The sequence below is a fragment of the Mus caroli genome, unplaced genomic scaffold (genome assembly GCF_978045245.1).
Source record: "Mus caroli unplaced genomic scaffold, Mus_caroli_1 scaffold_16, whole genome shotgun sequence".
NCBI classification, from domain to species: Eukaryota; Metazoa; Chordata; class Mammalia; order Rodentia; family Muridae; genus Mus; species Mus caroli.
The window spans coordinates 1885918-1909201 of record NW_028227271.1 but is presented as its reverse complement, the minus strand read 5'-3'; the positions used below and the strand labels follow the sequence as shown (position 1 = coordinate 1909201).

The following is a 23284-nucleotide window of genomic DNA, read 5'->3' as shown; positions in this document are numbered from 1 at the left end:
TTTCTCAAACAAGCAAACTCTAAAAACACACTAGCTTAAGTGTGCTGCAGGTCTTCCAGGCCCAGGGACAACTTGCAAAACAAATGGCAGCTCAGAGGGGACGAATACACACCTCAGCATAGCATGAACCCACAGGATCCCAGGCAAACACACACCTAGGTGTAGCATGAACCCATAGGATCCCAGCAATGGCAAGAACTCATTGGTGACTGGGAGAGGCCATTCAGAGTGGCTCGGGTGGGTGGCTTGTAGCCCCTCCCTTGCCACCTCGGTATTCTGCTTCCCTAAGAAAACTATAAAGTCCGTTAGCAGCTCCACCACTGGGCCCAGTTCCTCCTCCAGGTCTGTAGGTCACCTCCCCAACTTTAGAGGGATCCACACCTGGATTGAGTTTCCATCACTTTATTTTGCAAAAATAGAAAACTCAGCAATATGCGGAACAGCGGGGTAGGAGATGTAAACAGAGGGGAGGGGACAGCACCCTAACCCCCCAGAGAAAAGGGGGAGCCTGCAGGAATCTTATTTGGCAGCTAAATATAAACTGGGGGCTTGGGGAAAGAAAGGAAGGGGTCACAGAGGCCCTGGGCTCCCCCTCCCAAGACCCCTGGAGGAAGGGGTCATTTCCAGGCTGTAAACAAAAGCTAATAAATAAATAGAGGCTTCCTCTGGGTCAAGGTGGGATCAGCTAAGCAGCATCTCCCCTCCCCGGGGCCAAGCTGCTCTGGGGGGATCAAGGGTAGAAGGCACTAGGAGAGGGACCCCTGGCCCCTCTGTAGTGTAGGAGGGCCCTGCCTGATGGCTGAGATGAGAGGCCAAGGCACAAGACAGGAGTAAGGGAGAGGCTTATAAAATGGAGGGCCCAGGATGAGTGCTGTACTTCAGCAGAGGTACAGGACGGGCTCACATTCTCCCTTCCCCCTCAGGCCCCACCCCAGAAACGCAGGCCCCAGCCTGCCCCTACACCCGGCAGGAGGATTAGGATGGGGCACCGGGGGCATTGAGCGCGGCAGATTCATCACACAGAGTCAAGCGCTCAGGGTGGGGCACAAGGGTGGGCTCAGCCCTCCCTCGGGGGGGCCCCCCTTTTGGTCTCTAGTGTTCCTGTTTGCTCCCAGAGGCCCAAGCACCTGGCAGAGGAAAAGGCTATGGGAAGGCGGGGCCTCCTCTTGCGTGGGGAGCCTGTGGCCTGAATCCGAAAGGCAGTGCTGAGATTTTAGAGTCTAGACCCAGGCTCGCCCCTTCTCCAGCTCTTCTGGTAGGTGCGCAGCAGTCCCTCGGGACTGTAGAGGGACCCAGTTAGAACAGGACAGGGATGAACACAGGCACCCCTAGAAACTTTGGCAAAATAACGAGCTCATTGAAAGGGTGGAGAGTGGGCGGGGCAGGTCCTCCCCCAGTCACTGGCGGTATCTGGGAAATGGTCAGTCTGCTGCCTGGGGCCCAACCCCACAATGGAGTAGGTCAGGGGCCCTGGTCAGGTTGGGGACTTTGGCCCCTTTTGCCCTGGCCCCCTGGAGCCTCGTCCTCACTGGAAGCCTTGGGGTGGGGGCCAGGCTTCGAGGAGTCGTCCTCAAACATCTCCGGGTTCTCCAGCATCTCTCGGATCAGGGGGGGCATCGGGCCTGGAATCTCCATCTTCAGGGTTATAGCCCTTTCTGCTCCTACAGAGAGACGTGACGAGGATTGGAAGAGCAGAAGTGAGCAAAGGATCAGAAACGCATGGGTGCAGGTCCGCCCTGTGCTTCGCAGGTGCTCCTACCTCAGACCTGCCACGTCTGGGTACCGACTTCACCCTCTCCCCTCTCGTGTGTGGTGCTCCCTAGGTGCTCCCACCCTGCCTTGAACTTCACCTAACCTGCGCTGCCTGTCTCCATTTTTCAAAGCTTCCTCTTTGCTGTTTTTAGAGACAGGAGCCCTGGCTAGCTCAGACCTCTGTCATGTGACCCGAAACCTACAGCCATCCTTGGGGTCAGAGGTACAGTCTAAAGCATGCAGCTTCATTTCTTGTCCCATTCTTCCTTTCTTTTTTCCTTTTTTTAAAAAAAAAAAAAAAAAAAAAAAGATTAATTTATATGTGAATACACTGTCGCTGTCTTCAGACACACCAGAAGAAGGCATCAGATCCCATTACAAGTGGTTGTGAGCCACCATGTGGTTGCTGGGAAATGAACTCAGGACCTCTGGAAGAGCAGTCAGTGCTCTTAACTGCTGAGCCATCTCTCCAGCTCTTTCGATTTTTTAAAGATGGAATCTTGCTATATTGCTCTGGCCCAGCCTTGAACTTGAACTGGCAGCAATCCTCCTGCCTCTGCTTTCTATGTGTTACAATTACATGCCCAACTCTCAGGGTGTCTTTTTATGGATTTATTTACTTATCTATATGGGTGTCTTGTGTACATGTATGTGTGCACACTGAAGAGGGTACTGGATCCCATGGGGCTACAGTTATAGATGGTTGTGAGCCACCATAAGGGTGCTGGGAATTGAACTCATGACCTCCAGAAGAAATGCCAGTGCTCTTAGCACCTGAGCCATCTCTCCAGCCCTTTTGGCATCTTTTCTTCCTTCCTTTTTTTTTTTTTTTTTTTTGGTTTTTCGAGACAGGGTTTCTCTGTGTAGCCCTGGCTGTCCTGGCACTCACTTTGTAGACCAGGCTGGCCTCGAACTCAGAAATCCGCCTGCCTCTGCCTCCCGAGTGCTGGGATTAAAGGCGTGCGCCACCACGCCCGGCATGGTTTGTTTGTTTTTTAAAGCAGGGCTTCTCTGTGTAGTCCCAGTTGTCCTGGGACTCACTGTGTAAACCAGGCTGGTCTTGAACTCACAGAGATTCCTGCCAACCCCCACCCCCGCCTCTGCCTCCTGGGTGCTTAGATCAAAGGCGTGCACCACCATGCTCAACATCCTTTCAAAACTGTGGGTCTGTGAGATGGCAGACGGCTCAGTGTACAATGTGCTGACACAAGTACAAGCCTGACAACCTGACTTTGATCCAAGAACCTACATAAAGCTGAAAGGAGAGATCTACTGTACAAAGTTGTCTTCTGACCTCTGCACAAAATGTGGAACAGAAATAATTCCTGTGACCGCCCCCCCATCTCTACATCATGCAGTGACAAGAACAACCCATATGCAATCAAACAATCAATCGATCGATCAATAAACATAAAATATTTCTTTGTTTTCTTTTTTCTTTTTTTGGTTTTTCAAGATAGAGTTCCTCTATGTAGCTCTGGCTGTCCTGGAACTCACTCTGTAGACCAGGCTGGCCTTGAAAACGCAGAAATCTGCCTGCCTCTGCCTCCCAAGTGCTGGCATTAAAGGCATGTGCCACCACTGCCTGGCTTATTTTTGTTTTCAAGACCAGGTTTCTCTGTGTAGCTTTGGCTGTTCTGGAAGACTAGGCTGGCTTTGAATTTACAGATACCTGCCTGCCTCAACCTCCTGGGGGCTAGTTGTAAAATATTGTAAAATATTTTTTTGAAGACGTACAGCTCTGTTACCCAGTATGGCAGCCAGACTTTAACATCCAGAGCTTTCTAGCTGTTGCAAGGCAGGATCTTAATAACGTTTATGGCAATGTTTATCAAATACCCATGATATAGCCGGGCGGTGGTGGCGCACGCCTTTAATCCCAGCACTTGGGAGGCAGAGGCAGGCGGATTTCTGAGTTCAAGGTCAGCCTGGTCTACAGAGTGAGTTCCAGGACAGCCAGGGATACTCAGAGAAACCCGGTCTCAAAAAACCAAAAAAGTTTAGCCTTAGTTTCCAGACAGAAAAAAATAAGGCATAAAAAAAGTAAAGGAAGGGCTGGAGAGATGGCTCAGCGGTTAAGAGCACTGACTGCTCTTCCAAAGGTCATGAGTTCAATTCCCAGCAACCACATGGTGGCTCACAACCATCTGTAATGGGATATGATGCCTTCTTTTGGTGTGTCTGAAGACAGCTACAGTGTACTTACATATAATAAATAAATAAATGATCTTTAAAATAAAAAGGAAAGGAAGCTAGGCTGTCAGATAGAGCATTTGCCTAGTTTATGGATGGCACAGGGTTCCTCTCCCAGCAACACACACACACACCAGGACTCCGTGGAGGTCCCTGGATTCTCAGTTCCTCTCTCCCGCTGCCTGTGCCTGTCCACCTGTGTGACTCAGGAGACCTGCAGATCTGGGGAGGGAGAGAGAGTTGACTCAGAACTAACCCTTAGTGCTGATGCCCCGGAGGTCGGTGATTTTCATCAGCATCCTTGGGAACATGTAGGGTTGGCTGGGTCTCCGTCGCCGGGCATAGAGCCTCAGGGCTTCCAGCAGGGGTTCCTGCAGCTTGTCCACCTTCTCGGGCTCTTCCAGGTCCATTCGGTCTACACAAGGACAGTGGATGAGGCAGGCAGCTGATGCCTGACAGACCTTACTTGGAGGACCTCAAAGCTATCTCATCCACTCTTTACTCCTGTCACTGAGCCCTCCTGGTTAGCTCCCCTGACATAAGGCCCTGTGTTTACCTCTCAGCAATGACGCTGCTCTAGAATATCACTCCCACTAAATTCCTATCTCAGCACTGTATCCAGGGCTTCTGCGTCCTCTGGACTCTGCCTCCTTCTTTTTCCCTTAGCCTGGTTAGCCAGAAAGTCTATACTTAAGCTGAGAAGTCTGTAGGATACAGTCAATGGGAACAATTCCCAGGGACGACCCTGCCACCTGGTCAGAGTGGGGATAGGGTCTGGATAGAGTCCCTGGTGGGAGAGGGAGCCCATGCAGACACCAGGGGGCGCCCCCGCACCTCCACAGATGAGGCAGATAGCACTAAGTAGCCCAGTCTCGGTGTCATCCATCTCCAGGGGCAGCAGCTGCCCGGCAAAGGCAAAGACGAGGTCTGTAAGGGGCCCAAAGCCAGCATTGTGCATCTGGGTTCGGTTCAGGGTCAGCCCATCCGAGAATGTCATGGTGTCCTGCTCTGGGGTATACCTTGTACAGATCCGAAGCATCTGGAGGGTGGGGGTAAGGAAAACTTAGTACTGCTCCTGAGGAAGGATTCCTAAGTAAGTTTGGTTCCCAGTAAGGAAAGCCTGAACCTGAGGAGTAAGGTGGAGAGGTGGGACTCGAGATTGGAAAGGGGAGGCTAGGCAAACCAGGAGGGAACTGCTAAGACAAAAAGAGCTTAGGTGGAGGAGAGGGCTAAAGGGCGTGGTGGTGGAAAAGGGTCAGAGTGGTCCAGAACTCATCTGCCTAACTCACTAGGATGTCCAGGCAGGCAGCCTTGAGCAGCGTGATCTGGTCGGCAATGCTGAGCCCTGTAAAACCAGGCAGTCGCTTTGCAAACTCCACAATCTTGATGATGCATTTGGTGGCCAGCTCGCTGAACTTGTCCCACAGCCCCAGGTCCAGCTGCACCCGGTGATCTGCACTGGAGTTCTGCGGGGGGGGGGGGGGGGGGGAAGAAGTGAGCCATGAAGGCTCCCCTGGGCACTCTCCCCACTTCCCTGCCCGTTCCTGAGGCCCTCACCCAGACTCTGCCCACTCCTCACCGTGGTGTACTTGCCCAGCTGGCAGAGTGAGGGGAAAGTCTCCTGGTGGGCTTTGCTGACCTTGGTGATGAGTTCCTCTAACTGTGGACTCAGTTCGTAGCTGTCGGGCGAGCCCTCCTCTTTTACCTCCTTTTTCTTTTTCCGATCGTTCCTTACAGCTTGGGGTTGGAGGCAAAGAGAAGGATCAGGACCCTCAGACTCTCCTTCTGTTTTTTTTTCTTTTTTTCTTCTTTTTTTTGGTTTTTTGAGACAGGGTTTCTCTGTATAGCCCTGGCTGTCCTGGAACTCACTTTGTAGACCAGGCTGGCCTCGAACTCAGCAATCTGCCTGCCTCTGCCTCCTGAGTGCTGGGATTAAAGGCGTGTGCCACCACGCCCAGCTCAGACTCTCCTGGATGTCTTCTCTCATCCTAGCTTAATGGGCTCAGTTCTCTTTAAGAATACATATTAGTGCCTTAGTTTCCCTCTCTGCTACATAATCTCCTATTTCCAGGCTGGTTTGCCCCAGCCCCACCCAGAGCCTACAGCCATGCTCCCTCCCCAGGCCAATTCGGCTCCATCCTGCCCTTCCGGTTGCCCTGCAGGAGCTGGGGGTTGGAGGGGGGCAGGATATGCAGGCAGGATATCCACTTATAGCCTTGGCAGCACAATGGTGGGGGGGGGGAGTGGAAAGGAGGGGCCAGCTCAGAGCCATCTCAGGATCTGTCCTGTGAAAGAACAGGAGAGGGAAGGGATGAGCCCAACCCTCCTGCTCCACCAAGTAGAAGCTACAGGGTGAAGAGAGCTAATCTAATGGGAATGGTCTTGGAGAAGAAAGCAGTTACAGGGTGGCTAGGTCTCAGGGTCAGGGAAGCTGGATGGCAAAGGGGACAGCCGCATGATAGGACAGGATGGGAGAGAGCCTACCTTCCTTGGACATGCCCACTTCGAAACACTTTTGTAGCCGGCAGTACTGGCATCGATTTCTGGTGACCTTGTTGATGATACAGTTTTTGTCACGGTGACATGTATACACCATGTTTTTCTGAATGCTGCGTCTGAAGAAGCCCTAAATTTGGGAGCAGGAGTGTCACTAAACAGGGTGCTGGGAATACCAGTATTTCTCAAGCAAAACAATTGGCCCTAGCTAGACCTGACCAGTCGTGTCGTGCGTGAGCATGTGGTGTGTGTGTGTGTGTGTGTACACGCATGCATGGGAGAGCACGCGCGCACACGGGCACATACACACACACACACACACACTATCAAAACCTTCTGTACACTATGCTGCAAGCATTCTACCACTGAGCTAGGTCCACAGCACCATGCACGACCAGTTACTCATTTATGCCCAAAGCAGTCCCTTCACCACACAGACAAAAACACTCATGTGAACACAGTACCGGGTCCCCTACCTTTAAAATGATCTTTATTCATCTATTCACTTATTCATTAATTTTTGGTTCTTCAAGACAGGTTTCTTTGTGTAGCCCTGGCTGTCCCGGAACTAGCTCTGTAGACTAGGCTGGCCTTGAACTCACAGAGATCTGCCTGCCTCTGCCTCTAGAACATTGGCGTAAGAGAGTCTCTGATGTGTTGCTGAGTTCTCAAGCATGCTAAGCAAGCATTCTACCTACTAAGCCACATTGCCAGTCAGCCTGGTGTTCCCGTCTCTGATGGTATAAGCCCAGCCAACTCTGAGTGCTAAACTCACCTGCCCCCACCACATACGCACCTTGCAGCCTTCACAGGAGCTGACCCCATAGTGGTAGCCAGAAGACTTGTCATTGCATACAAAGCATGGCTTATAGACCCGAGGAGGTGGTGGGGGTGAGGGAGAGCTGGGTACCATCTCCTCCGAGCTGGTGCTCTGTGTCTCCACCGCTGAATGAAAAGCAGCACGAGAAGATGAGCAGAAGCACCCTCATCCCATGGCCTCTCTTTCTTGGGACCTGCTGGTGACCGCTGTTGTCACCCTTGTGCATAATCCCTTAACAGGTACTCCCTGGAAAGCCCAGACCACCACTCTTTGTAGCTTGTTGGGATTTCAGGCCCCACCACTGCTCCCTACCCCATCCCCACCCCCATCAAGCCAACTCTTCTACATTAACATTCAGTTCTGCAAATTCCAGGCCAAGGAGTTAACTTCTCTGCTTCTGCTCCATAAAGTTGAAGATTGGTTGGGACTCAGCAGGTAAGAGCACTGGCTGCTCTCCCAGAGGACCAGGGTCCGATTCCCAGCATCTACATGGTAGTTTACAACCATTTGTAATCGCCAGTTCTAACAGAACCAGGTCCCTCTTCCATCCACCATGGGCACCAGGCACAAAAATGGCACGTGAAAATACATATAGACAGAACACCATACACATTTTTAAAGGGGGCGGGGAGGGGCATAGAGGTGAAAGGTTAGGGCTCACTCCTGACTCTGGTAATCCCAGAGTTCCCCTGGAAGCAGTTGGTGGGGGTGGGGGTGGGGAGGAGGGCCACAGATGTAGAGGCAAATGGAGCAGTTACAGGCTACCTACAGCTGGCACCTGGCTGAATGACTTAATGTAAGTCATTTCTGAAAGAGCTCTCAGGTCAGAAGAGAGGCATTAGCAGCTGAGTGACCGGCTCAGTGTCGGCTGACTGGGGAGCCAAGGCTCTCAGGGGCACTGACCATAGCTACGTGGCGTTTAGTGAAAGAAGCTGTGGAGGAAAACAGGGATTCACTCAGGCCCTTAGATCCAGGAGTAGTTTGGGGTGTAGCAAAGGGTCAGGTGACACTGGGTAAACAGAGCTGAGGGGGAAGGGAGCTGCCCCAGACCCTTTCCAAGCCTGTCTTCATTCCTGAACTGCTTCAGAAAACAGTAATTGTAGTTTATATGGAGTCCTAGCCAAGGCCCAGAGTAGGGGGAGCCCACACTTTATACAGGAGGCTGCTGAGAGGACAAGCCTGCCACAGGCTGGGAGAGTGTAGGGTTCACCCTCAGAAGCTCAGGATATCTGAAAACTATCCAGCCTGCAGGACCGACCTGCTGCCCGCATTTGGAAAAAAGTGGTTGGGGGGGGGGGTGGATCTTAAAGACCTCCTGTGTGCGTCCTTTGAATGCACCTCCTGTGTGCGTCCTTCCTCCCATGCCATGTAACCCACCTGGTCACAAGTCCATACCAGACCCAAGGTAGCGAGAGGACAGAAGAGGCCATAGGTTGGGGGTTCCAGATCAGCTCCACCACCTTACAAAGAGGGAAGCCCTCTCCACCCACCCCACCCCCCACGCACCCAATTAGCATAAGAATCCTGCTGGAGTTAGATTCCCCCTCAAAAGAAAGGGGGCGGAAGGGTGCAGGGAGTTTATTCAAGACTGGGGGTGGGGTTGCCTGAATGGTAGGTGCTGGGAGGTTTGGGGGAAGCCTGGAAGGCCTTTCTGGCCCTCACTTTCAGCCCATCCTGGGGTCCCCACAGGCCTGTGCGTGGGGTGGTACTCTCTCCTGCACTGACACCCTCCCTACCCACAGAGAGCTGCCTCATTTCCTCATTTCCTCTCTTGCGCAAGGCCTGGGTGCGGTCAGGCTGGCATGGAGCAGGCAGCACCAGCCAATTATAAGACGAAGGCCCCAGAGAGCCTGCCCTTGGGCAGCCTTTCCCATCCTAATGGCACCGGCACCCTCTCTCAGCACCCCTCTGGCACATCATCCCCGCCCCCGGTATCCGAAAGTGCCATGCGATGGCTCTGAGGTCGCTGTGGGTGGAGGGTTCTGCAAAGCTGGCAAGGTCTTCTGGGTCCCCTCTTCAACACTGAGCTGAGACCTCAGCACAGGGACACCGCTCCTGGGCTCGGCAGGGGCCCCTGCTGAGGAGGAGGGGGTGGGCTCGGGGTTTTCTCCTTTTAAAGCCCAAATTGCTGAAATTGAGGAAATTCCTGGCCAGGCTGAGCGGAGCTTCAAACAAACTCTTTATAACCGGCTGTAAACGCTCCCAGCTGCAAGGCCCAGAGCTTGAGCTGCCTGGACTCACAATCTAGCACACAATCTCCTTGAAGACACACACTTTTGCAGGCCAACATGACACAGACACCAAAGCAGACAGACCTACAGTGGGCACTGCCTTAGTTTGGGCTGGACCTTTAAACAGAGGAAAGCACAAACATCAAGGCATGAGTGCTCCATGTTGGTAGATGACAAGTCACAGAGCTATGAGCTAAATAGCTCTACTACCAAACACCACACTCAGTCAGCACAACACTAGGACACTAAAGTTTCCATCCAAAAGCCAGTAACACACAATCCTCCCCTACTTTAAACCACCTTCCCTCTGAGTGTGACAGGGCTGCACTACTGGCCAAACTTACTGGCTCAAACAGAAATGCAAAAATATATATATATATTTTTTTTTGGTTTTTCGAGACAGGGTTTCTCTGTGTAGCCCTGGCTGTCCTGGCACTCACTTTGTAGACCAGGCTGGCCTCGAACTCAGAAATCCGCCTGCCTCTGCCTCCCGAGTGCTGGGATTAAAGGCGTGCGCCACCACGCCCGGAAATGCAAAAATATTGAGCTACCAAGCCCAAAATGCCTCCAGAGGCCTAAATAAGAATATATATAGTCCCTGTCTAGGAGCCTTACAGCCAATACCCCCGCACACACAAACACACACACACACACACCCAGATATTTCTGACTCAGATGCCAGCCAATGTGCCCAGTAGTTCCCCATTATACTGGGCATGGCAAGGTTAAGAATTCATAGAAACTTGGTGCAATGTACTAGTTCCATCTTCAGCCTTTAAATAGTACATCACTTCTTATCCCACCCAATCCCAAAGTACTGTCTCCTGTTTGATATCTCCCTTTCCACTATCCCAGTTAAATCTGAGAACTCTGCCCTGGGACCAAAAAAAAAAAAAAACTGAACTTGTAAACAGCGCTGCTGAGTGCCAAGGAGCGAGGTGCGTTGGCGGGGGCTCAGTGACCCGGCGTGCACACTCCCCCAGCGCCAGCCACCCCGCCCGCTGCCCGCCCCTTCCCAGAGTGCTCCCCCACCCCCGAGCCTAGGTCTGCAGTCATCCGTACCCAGACTGCGAGTGCGGTGCCAACCCCCAGTAAATTTGGGGGGTGTCCCAGGCTCCTCTCTCAGCCCCTTCCAACAGCCCACCCCCGCCAGGCACTGTGGCCCAGGCTTCAAAGCCGCTTCTCATCTGGATTTTATTTTTACTGCCTCTCCATCCCTAGCTTTTTATTGCCGCTCTGGAAAGGGGTTCCTGGGCCCCAAGCCTGGCATCTCCCATTACAGAGAGGGGGAAGATGGATATTTGGGGGCCTTACGATTGTCACCCCCTACCAGCTGTCACTTCTAGACCACCCCCCACTCCAAACTTGGCTTTAAACTTTTCCCTTCCTGCTTAAGTGGTGTTGGAGCCACAGAAAAAGTCATCTGTCAAGACAACAGAATACATACACAGTTCCAGGTTGGTTTGTTTGTTTTTGTTGTTGTTTTAATGAGGATGAACAGAGAATCCAGCTTTCTCACTCTTCTGTGCACACCCTTTGCACCCCAAAAGCAGAGCATACAGGATGCACTCTAGGACACATCACTTTCCAAAAACGCCCCCGCAGCCACGCAAGGCACACGCCCTCTCGGCCTCAAGCAACAAACATCCCCACATTGGGCCACGAACATCTGCCAACCTAGGTGGAATGTGACAGTGCGTGGAGAGACCCCCTACTCCACACCCACGTCTCCTAAGTCTGTACAAACCAGGGATTCACACGCTCTGCATTTTTTTTTTTTTTAACGCTCCCAACTTCCAGCATGGACTTTACAAACGCTACCCACAGTGCTGGGTGCCATAGCCCTCCGAGACTAAGGACTGAAGGACACACTAGCAACATATATCAGTCTCTCACCCAAGGACTCTGGAGGGGCATCAACCGAAGCCCTAGCTAAACATCCACCATAAAAACCACATATACTCCAAACACTGCAGCACACACGCAAAGGAGACGGACTCTGGAGGCCCTCGTGTTTAAAGGGCCAGTACCTCATATAGAAAGGACCAGAATACCCTCTTGCGCCCTGGTCCCAAACTTTACACAAGGAAATTGTAAGCACCAACCTCTCGTGCACCCAACACCCGATCTCCGAGCTCGAATACCTACATTGTAGACTGGCAGGCTGTGCCCAGGCAAAAGACTCAAGTCCGGCGAAGCAGGAGCTGCCAGTGGCTCTGCGTAGTAAGCCGGCCCCGGGCCCGGCCGCCCCATACAGCCGTCGCGGACCCGGGACAAACGATTCCATGCAGTCGTACATCGCGACCCGGCTTGGAGAGAAACTGGGTGCTAGAACACCAAGGACCCGCAGCCCATTCCCCCTCCTCCCCCCGCAGCGCCCCGCTCCTGGAGGGGGGAGGGGGAGGGCTAGCGTAGGGCGCTGAGATGCATGGGGGGTAAGGGATGGGCGGGGAGGAGGGGGATCCCCAGCAAGGGAAAAGGACTGGGCGGGGCGCGAAGGCGAAGCTGTAGCCTCTGCCTCCGTCTGCCTCACTTAGGGTGCCTAGGCAGCTAGCTCTGTGGAGACCTTTTGTAAAAGCAGAGACTAGAGGGATGGGGGTGGGGCCTGGAGAGCGAAAGGGGCCGGGCACCAAGATGAGCAGAGCTGGGAGTGGAGCACATACACATACACATACGTCTACTAGCTGAGCGGCGCACGCGCTTGCTCAGACATACATCTGTGCAAGCATTTATCTTGGCAGGCACCACAAATTTGCAAACGTGCAATAGTGCACACGCATATCTGCAAGCACATATATTCATAGGTGCAAGAATTTGTGCAAATACACCTGGCTCAGGAAAAATGCTTGCAATCATGCTCTCTCGCCGAGCTGGAGGTCTGAACACATTTGCACTTAAGCGCGTGCCCAGGTGGAGATCCGGGGAAGGAGTGAAGGAATAAAATATGCGCATTTCCTTTCACAGCGTCTTCCCCCACCCTTCAACCCTTTCTTCGGGCGTACAAGTCAACACAAGCAAGGGTGTTAAGAATAGCCGTGTAAATGGGGAGCCTTAAGATGCCCGGCGCTACGCAGCAATCCAGACCCGTAGGACCTGCGTTACCTCCACCCCCCTCATTCCCAGGCCCGACTCCTCCTTCTTCCTTCGAGCGCGCGCGCGCGCACGCGCTTCAGAGCTGAATACTACATTCCTGCGGCTCACTGCGCGCTGCCGCCTCCTTCCTTCCCGATCTTCCCACCCCTGGTCTAAGGGCCAGAGCGCGCTCCCGCGGTGAACTCTCCGGGAACCCCCCTCGGGGCGGGTGGCCGGGCGCGCTCACCTCCTCCTGACCCGGCCCCGCCCCACCCCGCCCAGGCCGTCGCCAGCTCCGCAGCGGAGTCCCCCCCCCCCCCGCCCCCTCCAGCGCAGCGGAGTCTACCCCTCCTAGCTCCGGCTATCCTTCCTCTGCCGAGGGCTGGGCCACCTCCCTCAAAGTCCCCAAAGCTCTATCCCGCGACTGACACTCCCAAAGTGCCTCGGCTAACCTCCCTCATTGCCCTCTCCCAGAACCTGACTTCAGTTTTAGAGCACAAACTGCCCCCTAAACTGTCCCTACAAGTCCCAAACTTGCGACTCAGACGAAACTGATCCCTCCCAATGACAACTGCCCCCACCCCAAGTTTCCACTGTGCTAAGGGCTTCCCCCGCCCCTTCGCAGTAACTGCCCTGCTGGTCATTCACGGCTTAGGGTCACTTATACCCCACCAAAGGAAATAGCTGCCCCTCCCTCAGTGCCACCTCCAGTGCCCCCCTGGGCGCTCGAGGGAGGGGGTTGGCCACGTCAGAAGTTTGCCCTTGCCTGGCCGCGTCGAATCGGGGACCCTGGCCCCGGGACAACGCCAGTGGCGGCGACTCCCGGAAACCGCCCCCTCCCCCGCGCCCCGCCCGCCGGCCGCCCGACCGCCCGACCGCCCGGCGGGCCGGCCCAGCCGGCTCTGTCAGCGCGGCTCACACGGGGAGCGCCCGGGAGCGGGAGCGGGAGCGGCGCCCGGCCCGACCCCTTCCCCCGCCCGGCGGCTGTGGCTGAGCCAGGGTGGGGCGCACTTTTCTAAGAATCTGCTGTACCGAGTCGGGGTCGCACTGGGGTGCTGAGAGAGTGGGGCGCCTGTTGGAAGAATAAAAAGCAGGAAGGGGTGCCAGAGTAGGCAAAGAAGGCGGGAACGGGGGAGGGGAACGGGAGGCTGCCAGGGACTCAGGGGGCAGGGCTGAAGAGGAGGACCTAAAATGCGGATGGCGATGGTGGGCTGGGGTGGACTGGCAAACTGGGAGCTTGCAGCAGGCACGAAGACAAGATCTTTCCAACCTAATGTGAACTTTCCCATAATGTCCAACACTCCATTTCTGAATCCAACCGTACCCACACCCCCCCCCAAAAAAAACAAAACAGAAAAAAAGAAAGTCCGGGACTAAGTGTCTGAATTGGAATAGAACCAGTAGGCAAAAAAACTAGAAAATGAAGAGTACCCCCCCCCCAAAAAAAAAACAGGAAAAAAGAGTCTTGACGAGTCAACTTCAGGCTTGTGAGTTCCCCTTCCCCCTCCGAAATCTGAAAGGTCCCAATTAAGTCAGGCCTGCCTGGTTGGTAATTAGAACCAGAAGTGGCCAGGCCACAGGGAGGGGGTTGGGAGAAGGGCACAAAAGTGGGGGGGGGCTCCAGGAAGCCATGAGTTCTCAAAAGCCCCCCTTTCTCTCCACCAGATGCACCCCAGTCTTCATCACCCCATCTGTGTGTACTTTGCGAGCATTACTGGGAAAAGGTATTAAGGTATCAGACCAGTCTATGCCATCAGTCCCAGCCCTTGCTCAAGACACAGTATAGCCTTGGATAGAAAGCAAAATGGGGGGAATCTAGTGCCCCTCTTTTCCCCAAAGCACCCCCAACCCTTATTGCAGCAATTAGACCCATTAGCCTCTAGCATTTCATGGGAACCAGATGTTCCCCACCAGCCTTGGTGGGGTATGAAAGGGGGGCTGGTGCCTGACTCACCCCCTTCCCTATGATCCCCACCACCAGGGTGCACCCCCCTCCCAGCTAGATCCTGGAAAAGCTATGGTCCCGGGGGAAAGAATGTGCCCCTCCCCCACTGAGAAGGCCAACAGCACTCAGGCTTCTAGCCTGGTCACCCCTCAGAGCTCTACCAGTTCCTGGCCAAAAAAAAAAAAATGTGAGTTTGGCCTGGACTGGGTTGGGGGAGCAGGACAGCGAAGTCCTCTCTCTCTCGGTCTTGCTACCTCTTCGTGAGGTTTGAGGATCGCACACTTGGAGTTCTCCCTGCTTAATAACCCTCCTTTTCTTCCAAAATTCACTCTAAAAACTGAAGAGGTATTTCAAACCAAAGTCGGCCCCGCCCAAAAGGGTAAGTCCTAAAGGGATAGGTCCCACCTGAGGAGCTCTGGGAGGGGTCTTCCGAAGACAAGAAGAGGGGGTGGCAGAGGGAGGTGTGAAAGAGAGGGTGAGGCCCAAGGCAAGGACGTGAGGCGCTCTTGGCAGGGTGGGGGCTGGGACAGGGTAGGGGGCCAGGAGAGGGGGGGGTGCCGCCTGGGCCCCAGCAGCGGCGGCAAGCTCGGCTCCCCCCGCCGGAGAGGTTTCCTGTTGCAATCAAAGCCCCGTTTGTGTCGGCCTGGGGCTGGAGTTGGAGCCGGAGGAGGAGGAGAGACTGGGAGGGGAGGAGAAAGAGGCAGCCACTGGGGGTTTTTTCCAGGAGAAGACTTCGCTGCCGCCTGCTTGCCTGCCACCCTCATCTGCCATGACTTTCTTTCCTTACTTTTTTCCCTTGTGCCTCCTGGCCCCTCTCTGGGTCTGCACCTGTATAGCTGCCCCTCTGGACTAGGTCTGGGCATCTCCAGCTTCAATCCTTTTCTCCTTGTGCCAGTCTGCTCTCAGTGTCCCTGCCCCACAGACACTGACCCCACCACCATGGCGGCTATTACCGCCACAATACTTGAAGGACAAACTGGGCCAGGTCTTCAAGACCACAGGATCCTTTCTCTGCTGGCACACTTTGCCCCTGTAATCTGGAAAAGCAAATAAACTACACATCAGTGTTCCTGAGAGATACACGGAGGTCCAGACACTTGGCCTTTCGTTCACAGGCCCGTATGCACGCATATGCATGCATGCATACACACGGGTGCGCATGCACTCCCTCCGTTTTTTCATGCACACAGGTCTATGCTTGCCTAGCTCTACAGCTCCCCTCTCCTCTCCCCTCCTCCACGACAGGGTTCTAAGATGCCTGCCTCACCCACTGAGGCCCCAGGAGAGCCCCAAGAGGTGGAGCAAGACTTCTTCTCACCAAGGATATCCCCAAGGTGCCAGGGGCTGACTCTTCAATCCAAAATCCAGCCCCCAAGGAGAAGCTTCAGGCCCCTCCTTAAACCATCCCTTCCTATCCTGAGAAAGAAAGAGGGTGGTACACTGAATATGAGAGATAGAGTACACTGCTCCTTGCAGTGTAGGTGAGTATGGGTGTGTCATCATCAGATTTATGGCTCTGATCCACCCCTCCCATTTATGATTAGGTGGCTACATCCAAAAAGGGACAGCGGATCAAAGCAAAGGAGGGATGTCACTCTCTCATCCTCTGGTCCGTTACTCTCCCACCAAGAGAGGGTCCCTAAACTCCAGGATTCCTTCTTCCCTTCAGCCGGACGCCCCACCCCAAGCACACTGTCTGGATCCAGGCCTTCTCCTCTTCCCTACCCCACCTGCTACCTCCCTGCCTGGGCCTGTCCCTCCATGCTAGCCCGCCACACCCTCCTCAGCTGCCTTCCCTGGTGCTGGCTCTTCTGTTGGCGCTCTCCTTCAGGATGACCTTTGAGGATGGGGCTCAGCCTGCTGCTTTTGATACCACCGTGACCTCACTTTGAACCCTGACCTCCATCTCCCTGTATCTAGGATACAAAGAACACAAGGAGACTTTCACTGGGTACCAGCCATGTCTCTCAGCGTCATTCCTACCACCAGCCTTTCCCATCTTCCTTTCTGACTTCAGCTCCTTTAAGTCACCTCCCACAGAACCTGGGGAAATCAAGTCGGAAGACTGTATGATTAGGCTGTGTGGTTCTCTGCAAGGAATACGTTTCACGGGAGTTAAGGCTTATTCCCACTGCCTGGTGTCAGGCAGGTTCACAGAATGACACTCAGAAAGGAGGAGAGTCCAGCTGAAGTTCCCAAACACCACACTGTAACCTCCGTTGTATTACAGCCACACAAGTAACTCCTACCAAACACCAGCAGACCTATAAATCCTTGATAATCAACCCTCCTGATTCTTCACAGTTTTTGTTGCATACACTGGAGTTCTGTGCAGGAGCAGTCTTGGAGATGCTGTGTACGCATACACTACAAGTGGACTGGGAAACAAACACATACTCCAGATAAAGTCACCCCTATATACAAAGCGGACCAGTGTCCCCACTTTGCCTTAAAGGCCCTCCTTCTCTTTTGCTCAGTGTCCCAGCTACACCTTTACTGTTATTGTTGCTGCTGCTGTTGTTCCTTGAAACAGGTTTCTCTGTGTAGACCAGGCTGGTCTCAAACTCAGAGATCCCTGCCTCGCCTCATGACTGCTGGGATTAAAAGTGTGAACCACCATGATAAAGACTGTGTCCTTATCTTTCTTTTTCTGTCTCTATTGCCCTGCTCCTGGCAAACCTTTCATTTAACCTCTTCTGTATACACAGAGCCCTGTGCCAGAACCTGGAGTCCGAGGCCCCCTACCACACCCCTGTCTGTCATTTCCTGGTCAGGAGTGACAATCGCCAAGTGGGCAAAGAAGGGTCCCAGAGGGAGAGAGGAAGCTCAGGCCTTACTTGCTGGCAGCATTGAAAAGCTTAACCTAAAGAGGACAGGCCCCAGGACAAGCAGGGGTCTGCAGCGTGTGGGGACTATTCCAGACCAGGAGGGAGGGGAGGAGTCCAGAAACATGTGACTAAGGAGAAGATACTCCTGAGTAACCCTTGCTCCAGTCTAGATATGTTGTAGACCAAGAGCTACCTCTTTGCTACTGGGCTACCTCTGTCCTCAGAACCTTCAGGCATTTTCCCACACGTCTTTACGCACCGGGCACTAAGTTTCCTTCCTATTGGCAGCCTTAGAACCCCAATAGCCCTTCTTCATCACAGAGACAGCTGATGGACTGACTTATCAGATTCTCTAGTCCCCCGCCTGTCCTCCCGACCACCCCCAACCACATGCAGCCTTAAAGGACACTAGACACACAAGCAAGCTCAGGTGTCCACAGGACTGTGACGCCTCCTGTGCTGAGTCCCCCAGGAGGCAGTTTTAGGTCCTCTACTTTGAGATCATATTTAAACAGAACTGCCATCCATAGATACTATCCTCAAATACATCTAACTCCACCCCCACTGCCCTCATCTTTGCCCACCTTTCCAACAAGGGTGTCCATTTTCTATATCACACTCTACCCATCTGCCCTCATTTCCTCCCCAAGACCCCTGAGACTCACAGAGAGAAGCCATCTCCTTGGGGAGGTCAGGCTGGCCCAGGCCCCGGAAGCTAGGGCTCAGCATCTCAAATGGTGGTGACCCTCTGAGTGCACCAGGGAAGGCGAATGGGAAGCCTGCTCCTGGGTAACCAGATCCAGGCCCCAGGGCACCAGGCGCAAAGAGTCGCTCCTTATTGGTGGCCATGGTAGCTGCGGCGTGGGAATCCCTTGGACTCTGCAGCGGGCGGGGGTGGTCTTCAGCTACAGCCCCCGCCCATGCCCACTGCCCTGGCCTGGGAGGCTCCGTGCCCACCCTGCCTGGCCTGTCCAGTGGGTTTCCAAGGATCCTAGAAAGAGATAAAGGAAAAGACACATAGATGACAATCTTCATGCGGATCACCAAGCAACTCAAGTCTGTGAGCGGCTGTCCTTCCGTCCTAACCCTAACCCTCCCTGGCTTGGGCACTTGCAATTCCACAGACTGGGGCAGGACAGAAAGTTGTACGGATTCTGAGAAATCAGTTTAGCTTCAGGGAAGGAAAACCTGAGGTTCGAAGGTAAATAATGATTTAAGACCTTTTGGTGAGGTTCTGGGATGGAAGCATCACAGCTAGCTAGACCAGACATCTGCTCTAACAAAGTAGAGAGTATGACTCCCAAGACTCAAAAACTCAAACTGGGGGGTTATAGCTCAGTGGTGGGCTGTTTGCTTAGCATGTAGCAAAGTTCTGGGTTCAATACCTAATTTCAAACTGAGCATGTATACCTTTAGCAGGCAGATCTTTCAGAGTTTGAGGTCAGCTAGATCCACACAGTAAGACCTTGCCAAAAGAAAAAGAAAGAAAAGAAGGAAGGAAGAAGAAAGAGAGAAAAAAGAATAAATAAAAATTAAGCACATTAAAAAAATAAACTAATTAAAACTCCTTTTTGTTTGTTTGTTTTTGTTTTGTTTTTCCAGACAGGGTTTCTCTGTATAGCCCCTAGCTGTCCTGGAACTCATTTTGTAGAACTGGCTGGCCTCCAACTCAGAAATCTGCCTGCCTCTGCCTCTCAAATGCTGGGATTAAAGGCGTGCACCACCACCGCCCTGCCAAATTCAAACTCTTACTACTGTGGTGGTAGCAAGCATATAGCTCCACTGTAACGTCTGAGTCTTACGTGGCTTTGGAGAGTACAGGCACATGCAGACTCCCTGAGCTGCACTGACGCCCCTCACTTGCTGGCTGGGGGATTTGAGAGGAATTATTTAATCTCTCTGTGCCATCTACCATTTGAGGATAATAGGACCCACCAGTTGGTAAAGTTGTTTGGAGGATTCACTAATTCAACATGCACAGAGTGTTTAAGATAAAGTAGCCAAAGCCGGGCGTGGTGGTGCACGCCTTTAATCCCAGCCCTTGGGAGGCAAAGGCAGGCAGATTTCTGAGTTTGAGGCCAGCCTGGTCTACAAAGTGAGTTCCAGGACAGCCAGGGCTACACAGAGAAACCCTGTCTGGAAAAACCAAAAAAAAAAAAAAAAAAGATAAAGTAGGGCACACGCTAAATGCTATGTCAAAATCTCGTACTTGGTACTTCCCGAGTGCCTTTTAATTATCAATTGCTTCCTCTGTCTTCCTTGGTACTTCTTGTTTCCCTTCCCAACTCTCCCTCTGTCACCAGCCATCCCACAGTCAGCCTACACTGCCTATGCTCTCTGGGCAGGTGGAGCCCTACTAGGAGAGAACCAGAAGACCCCCTCCTTGTCCTCAGTCCACATTGCTCCTCCTCCTCCTCCTCTCTCTGGACTCCTAAAAACTCTCCCTGTATTCTTTTCTCCCTCAAATGTAGCTTCCCTGACCCCTGATCTAGGAAAGGGGAATCCAGGTCCCACACACCATCATGCGGTGGCCAAGGGAAAGGTCCTCCATAGATCTCCTGAACCACCTACCAACTGTGAAGCTTAATGGGCTGGGGTGCAACTCCGCTCCATAGGAGACCGATTGAAAGTGGACAGAGGACCACAGTGGGCACCCAGGTGGGCATCCCACCCTGTTAGAAACTGTCTAGGGGAGCTAGAGAAAGTAACCAAAGAGCTAAAGGGATCTGCAACCCTATAGATGGAACAATATGAACTAACCAGTACCCCCCGAGCTCGTGTCTCTGGCTGCATATGTATCAGAAGATGGCTTAGTCGGCCATCAGTGGAAAGAGAGGCCCATTGGTCGTGCAAACTTTATTTGCCTCAGTACAGGGGAATGCCAGGGCCAAGAAATGGGAATGGGTGGGTAGGGGAGTGGGGGGAGGGAAAGAGAGGGGAGGGGGGACTTTTGGGATAGCACTGGAAATGTAAATGAAGAAAATACCTAATTAAAAAAAAAGAAACTGTCTAGGATCAGCGTCTTCTCCCTTGTCTTTGTACCTCTGCCTCCCCCCCCCCGCCCCCTTCTTTTCTCTCATCTCTCTCAACCTCTACACTCTTAGGAATAAACCCGTAGAGGAGACTCTGATCCTCACTAGATGCCACCAACAGGCCCAGGACCCTCTAACTCTTTACCCGATGTCCCCAGAGTCCTAGTATTAACTCATAGCCTCCAGGATCCTTCTCTTGGTCCATGAGGTCCTCATCCCAAGTTAAACCCAGGTGGATCCAGGAGTCCAGGGCCCCCTAGGCCCCTGGGCCATAGCTCAACAGGCTGGGCTACATTCCAGGTGGATTAACCCCTCCAATGCCAAGAATGATGAACTGGTAGAGCACCCCCCCCCCAATCTTTCCCAGATTCTGCTTAGACTGGAAATAGGCTCTCTATTCCAGCCATCCCTGTCTTGACATCTTACCTACAGATGGGAACCAGACCTCTAGGGTAGGGCAGAACTTCAACAGGAGGTGGAGGGGAAGGGGTGTTCAGGCTCCTGGTCCTCACCAAGGACATTGTAAGCAAAGGACAACTCACACTGGGCTTCCTCCTCAACTACCTGGGAGGGGAGGCTTAGAGGTGAAGAAGGTAACAGAGATTCCTGTCTCCTAAGTCTGGTCTCTCTGGGAAGGGGGCGCACTTCAGTTCCAGGTAGAAGAGAGTCAGACAACAGTGCGGGAGTCAAAGGAAATCCTAAATGAGGCCTTAACTGTCTAGGTTCTTTGTGGGACCTGCAGAAGCCGGAGAACGCTCCCCTCTTCCCAAGATGCCACTTCAGATGGTGCGGCCTAGAAGGCGGGCAACTGACTTGGGGAAAGGGTTCTTACAAAGCTTCTCTTAGAGATGAGGTGGAGTTGAGGGGAGGGCATGGATGAAGGGGGCTGCCGGATGGAAGGGGGGCGTCTCCCTGCTGCCCTGCCCGCTCCAGAGCCTGGAACAAAGCCGCTCTTGTCAGTTGCTCTCCACCCGCTGCCCCCCTCCCCTCTGTATAAACACGACCACCTTTTTCCATGACCCCATCTCCAGAATGGGAGGAGAACCCAGGCATCCTCTGCCCTAGCCTGAGCCCCAAGCCTGTTCTCCAGGAGGCAGTAGTGGACCTAGCTTCCCTGGCTCCATGCCGTTGTTGGGGGAGTCTAGACCCTTGATTCTCCACCTTGAATCCTCAGGTGCCCTCCCTCTACCCCACTGGCCCCAGGGAGGGGCAGTACCCAGGAGGCAGGCAGGCAACGCCAGTGGAATGTGTGTGGGCATCAGAGGGCACGGGCAGGGTGGGGCCGAGGGGGGAACTGGAGGTGCCAGTTAGGTGGCTTTCTGAGCCAGAGGTGGGGGTGTGCCCCGGGGTTGGGGGGGGCGTGTCCTGTGCTGCCTACCAGTTCTAAGCCACTGTGTGTATGTGTGTGTGTGTGTGTGTGTGTGTGTGTGTGTGTGGATAACCAAGCTCCGAGCACCCTGGACACACACACTCCCCTTAACCCCCTCTAAGTATCCTTACTGACAATAGCTGTGGTCCTCAAACCCTAACTCAGTACCTGAAGAATAACCATAAGGGCAGAAGCCTCAAATTTGAGGAGTAGGATCCCAACTGCCCCGTGTGTAAGCCCTACAAGAGGGAATTATTTGAGCATTTTGTCCTTGAGTCCCCTCCCAGAGTCAGACATCCCTGCTGCCCCATCCCCATGACCACCAACTAAGCATATTCTTACCCTCTGGCCTCTGCAGAGATTCCCTCCTACATACTGGGCCAGGCTGAGGTGAGGGACCTGGTGGAAACTGCTGGAAAGGAAAGAGGCGCTGTCAGTGGCACTCCAGGACTGGGGCTCTCCTGAACCTGTCCCGGCGGCGTTATAACTCTAGCTTTGTTCCACTGGGGCCTCCCCTCGAGAATATTCTAAAAGAGCTCCCCTTCATTGGCTCACTTGTGCAGTAAGGGATAGATCAGAGAGAATCCAGGTTTTGCAGTCCAAACTCCACAGACCACTTTACCCACCTAGACACTTGCTAGATCTTTCCTGGTCCCCCTACAGAGCCCTGCCAATCCACTGGAGAAAGGGTACTTGGACCATCAGATCCACCCTTCAGTACGCCCCCGCCCCACTCCGGTGGAAGAACGCCATCCTTTCCCAGAGGAGGAAAACCCATCTTCTCTGACAGGAACATAGGTTCGCTTGCCCAAGACTTTCCTAAATGCTCTCCTTCAATACTCACCAAAATCAAGGGCAGACAACCCGGCCCATCCTCACTCTGTCTAAAAAAATCTTCCCTTTCTCTTCCCGGGTCACTACTGACCCCAACTTGGGGCAGGAAGCCTCCGCGTAAGCTCGGCTAACAGTTTGGCCACCCCCGGAGGGAAAGGACCCCAAGGCTCCCGACGCCCCCGCCCCTGGCTCATTTCAGCAGAGGAGCCCCGGCGTCCCCGGCCGGAGGGCGGCCAGGCGGGCGAGCCGGCTTCCCCGCCTGACTCACCTGGAGGGGAGGGCGGGGGAAGGAAGGCCGCAGAGCCCCGAGGTCCCGGCGTCGGGCGGTCTCGGGGATGGAGCACCGCGGTGTTAGTGACTCGCGGTAATGGGGGGCTTCAGGGGGGCACGGCTCTAGGCTGGGACAATCCCGGGGCCTCTCGGAGCCCGCCCGCCCACGTGACCGCCCCAAAATATCCGACACATTTTCTCCCAAACCGCACACTGACTCCGCAGGCGGGGACACGGAAAATATTTTCTTTCTTTTTCTCCCTCCCTACCCCCCCCACCTCCCTCCCTGCCTGGCTCCCTCCTCCTCCTCCCGCCCTCGCTCCTCCCTCCCCTGCCGCCTGCCCCTGCCCGGCTCCCTCCTCGGTGCCCTGGGGCTGGGGGGGGGTGACTGGGGGGGGAGGACTGGGCGGGGCGGCCCAGGACGCCTGGGTCTCTGCCCCTC

At 53.9% G+C, this 23284-nt stretch overlaps 1 protein-coding gene across 6 annotated transcripts; it reads right to left on the bottom strand.

Annotated features, from left to right (window-relative positions):
* Window positions 1-396: 396 nt before the first annotated feature.
* Rarg (retinoic acid receptor gamma) lies at window positions 397-23078 on the bottom strand. 6 transcript variants are annotated; one of them, XM_085832001.1, is made up of 11 exons: window positions 22841-23071; window positions 22081-22150; window positions 18748-18802; window positions 18003-18328; window positions 7238-7386; window positions 6430-6571; window positions 5525-5682; window positions 5235-5411; window positions 4780-4984; window positions 4202-4360; window positions 397-1661 (listed from the first exon to the last, which is right to left on the bottom strand). In XM_085832001.1, exons 4-11 carry the CDS (start codon window positions 18184-18186, stop codon window positions 1462-1464), a joined length of 1374 nt encoding a protein of 457 aa, XP_085688127.1. In that variant the 5' UTR covers window positions 18187-18328; window positions 18748-18802; window positions 22081-22150; window positions 22841-23071; the 3' UTR covers window positions 397-1461. The 6 variants fall into 6 exon arrangements, with proteins under 6 accessions (XP_085688127.1, XP_085688129.1, XP_029325898.1 ...); XM_085832003.1 differs by having other exon boundaries at window positions 22081-22147; XM_029470038.2 differs by lacking the exon at window positions 18748-18802 and having other exon boundaries at window positions 22081-22147; window positions 22841-23078.
* Between the last annotated feature and the right edge of the window lie 206 nt (window positions 23079-23284).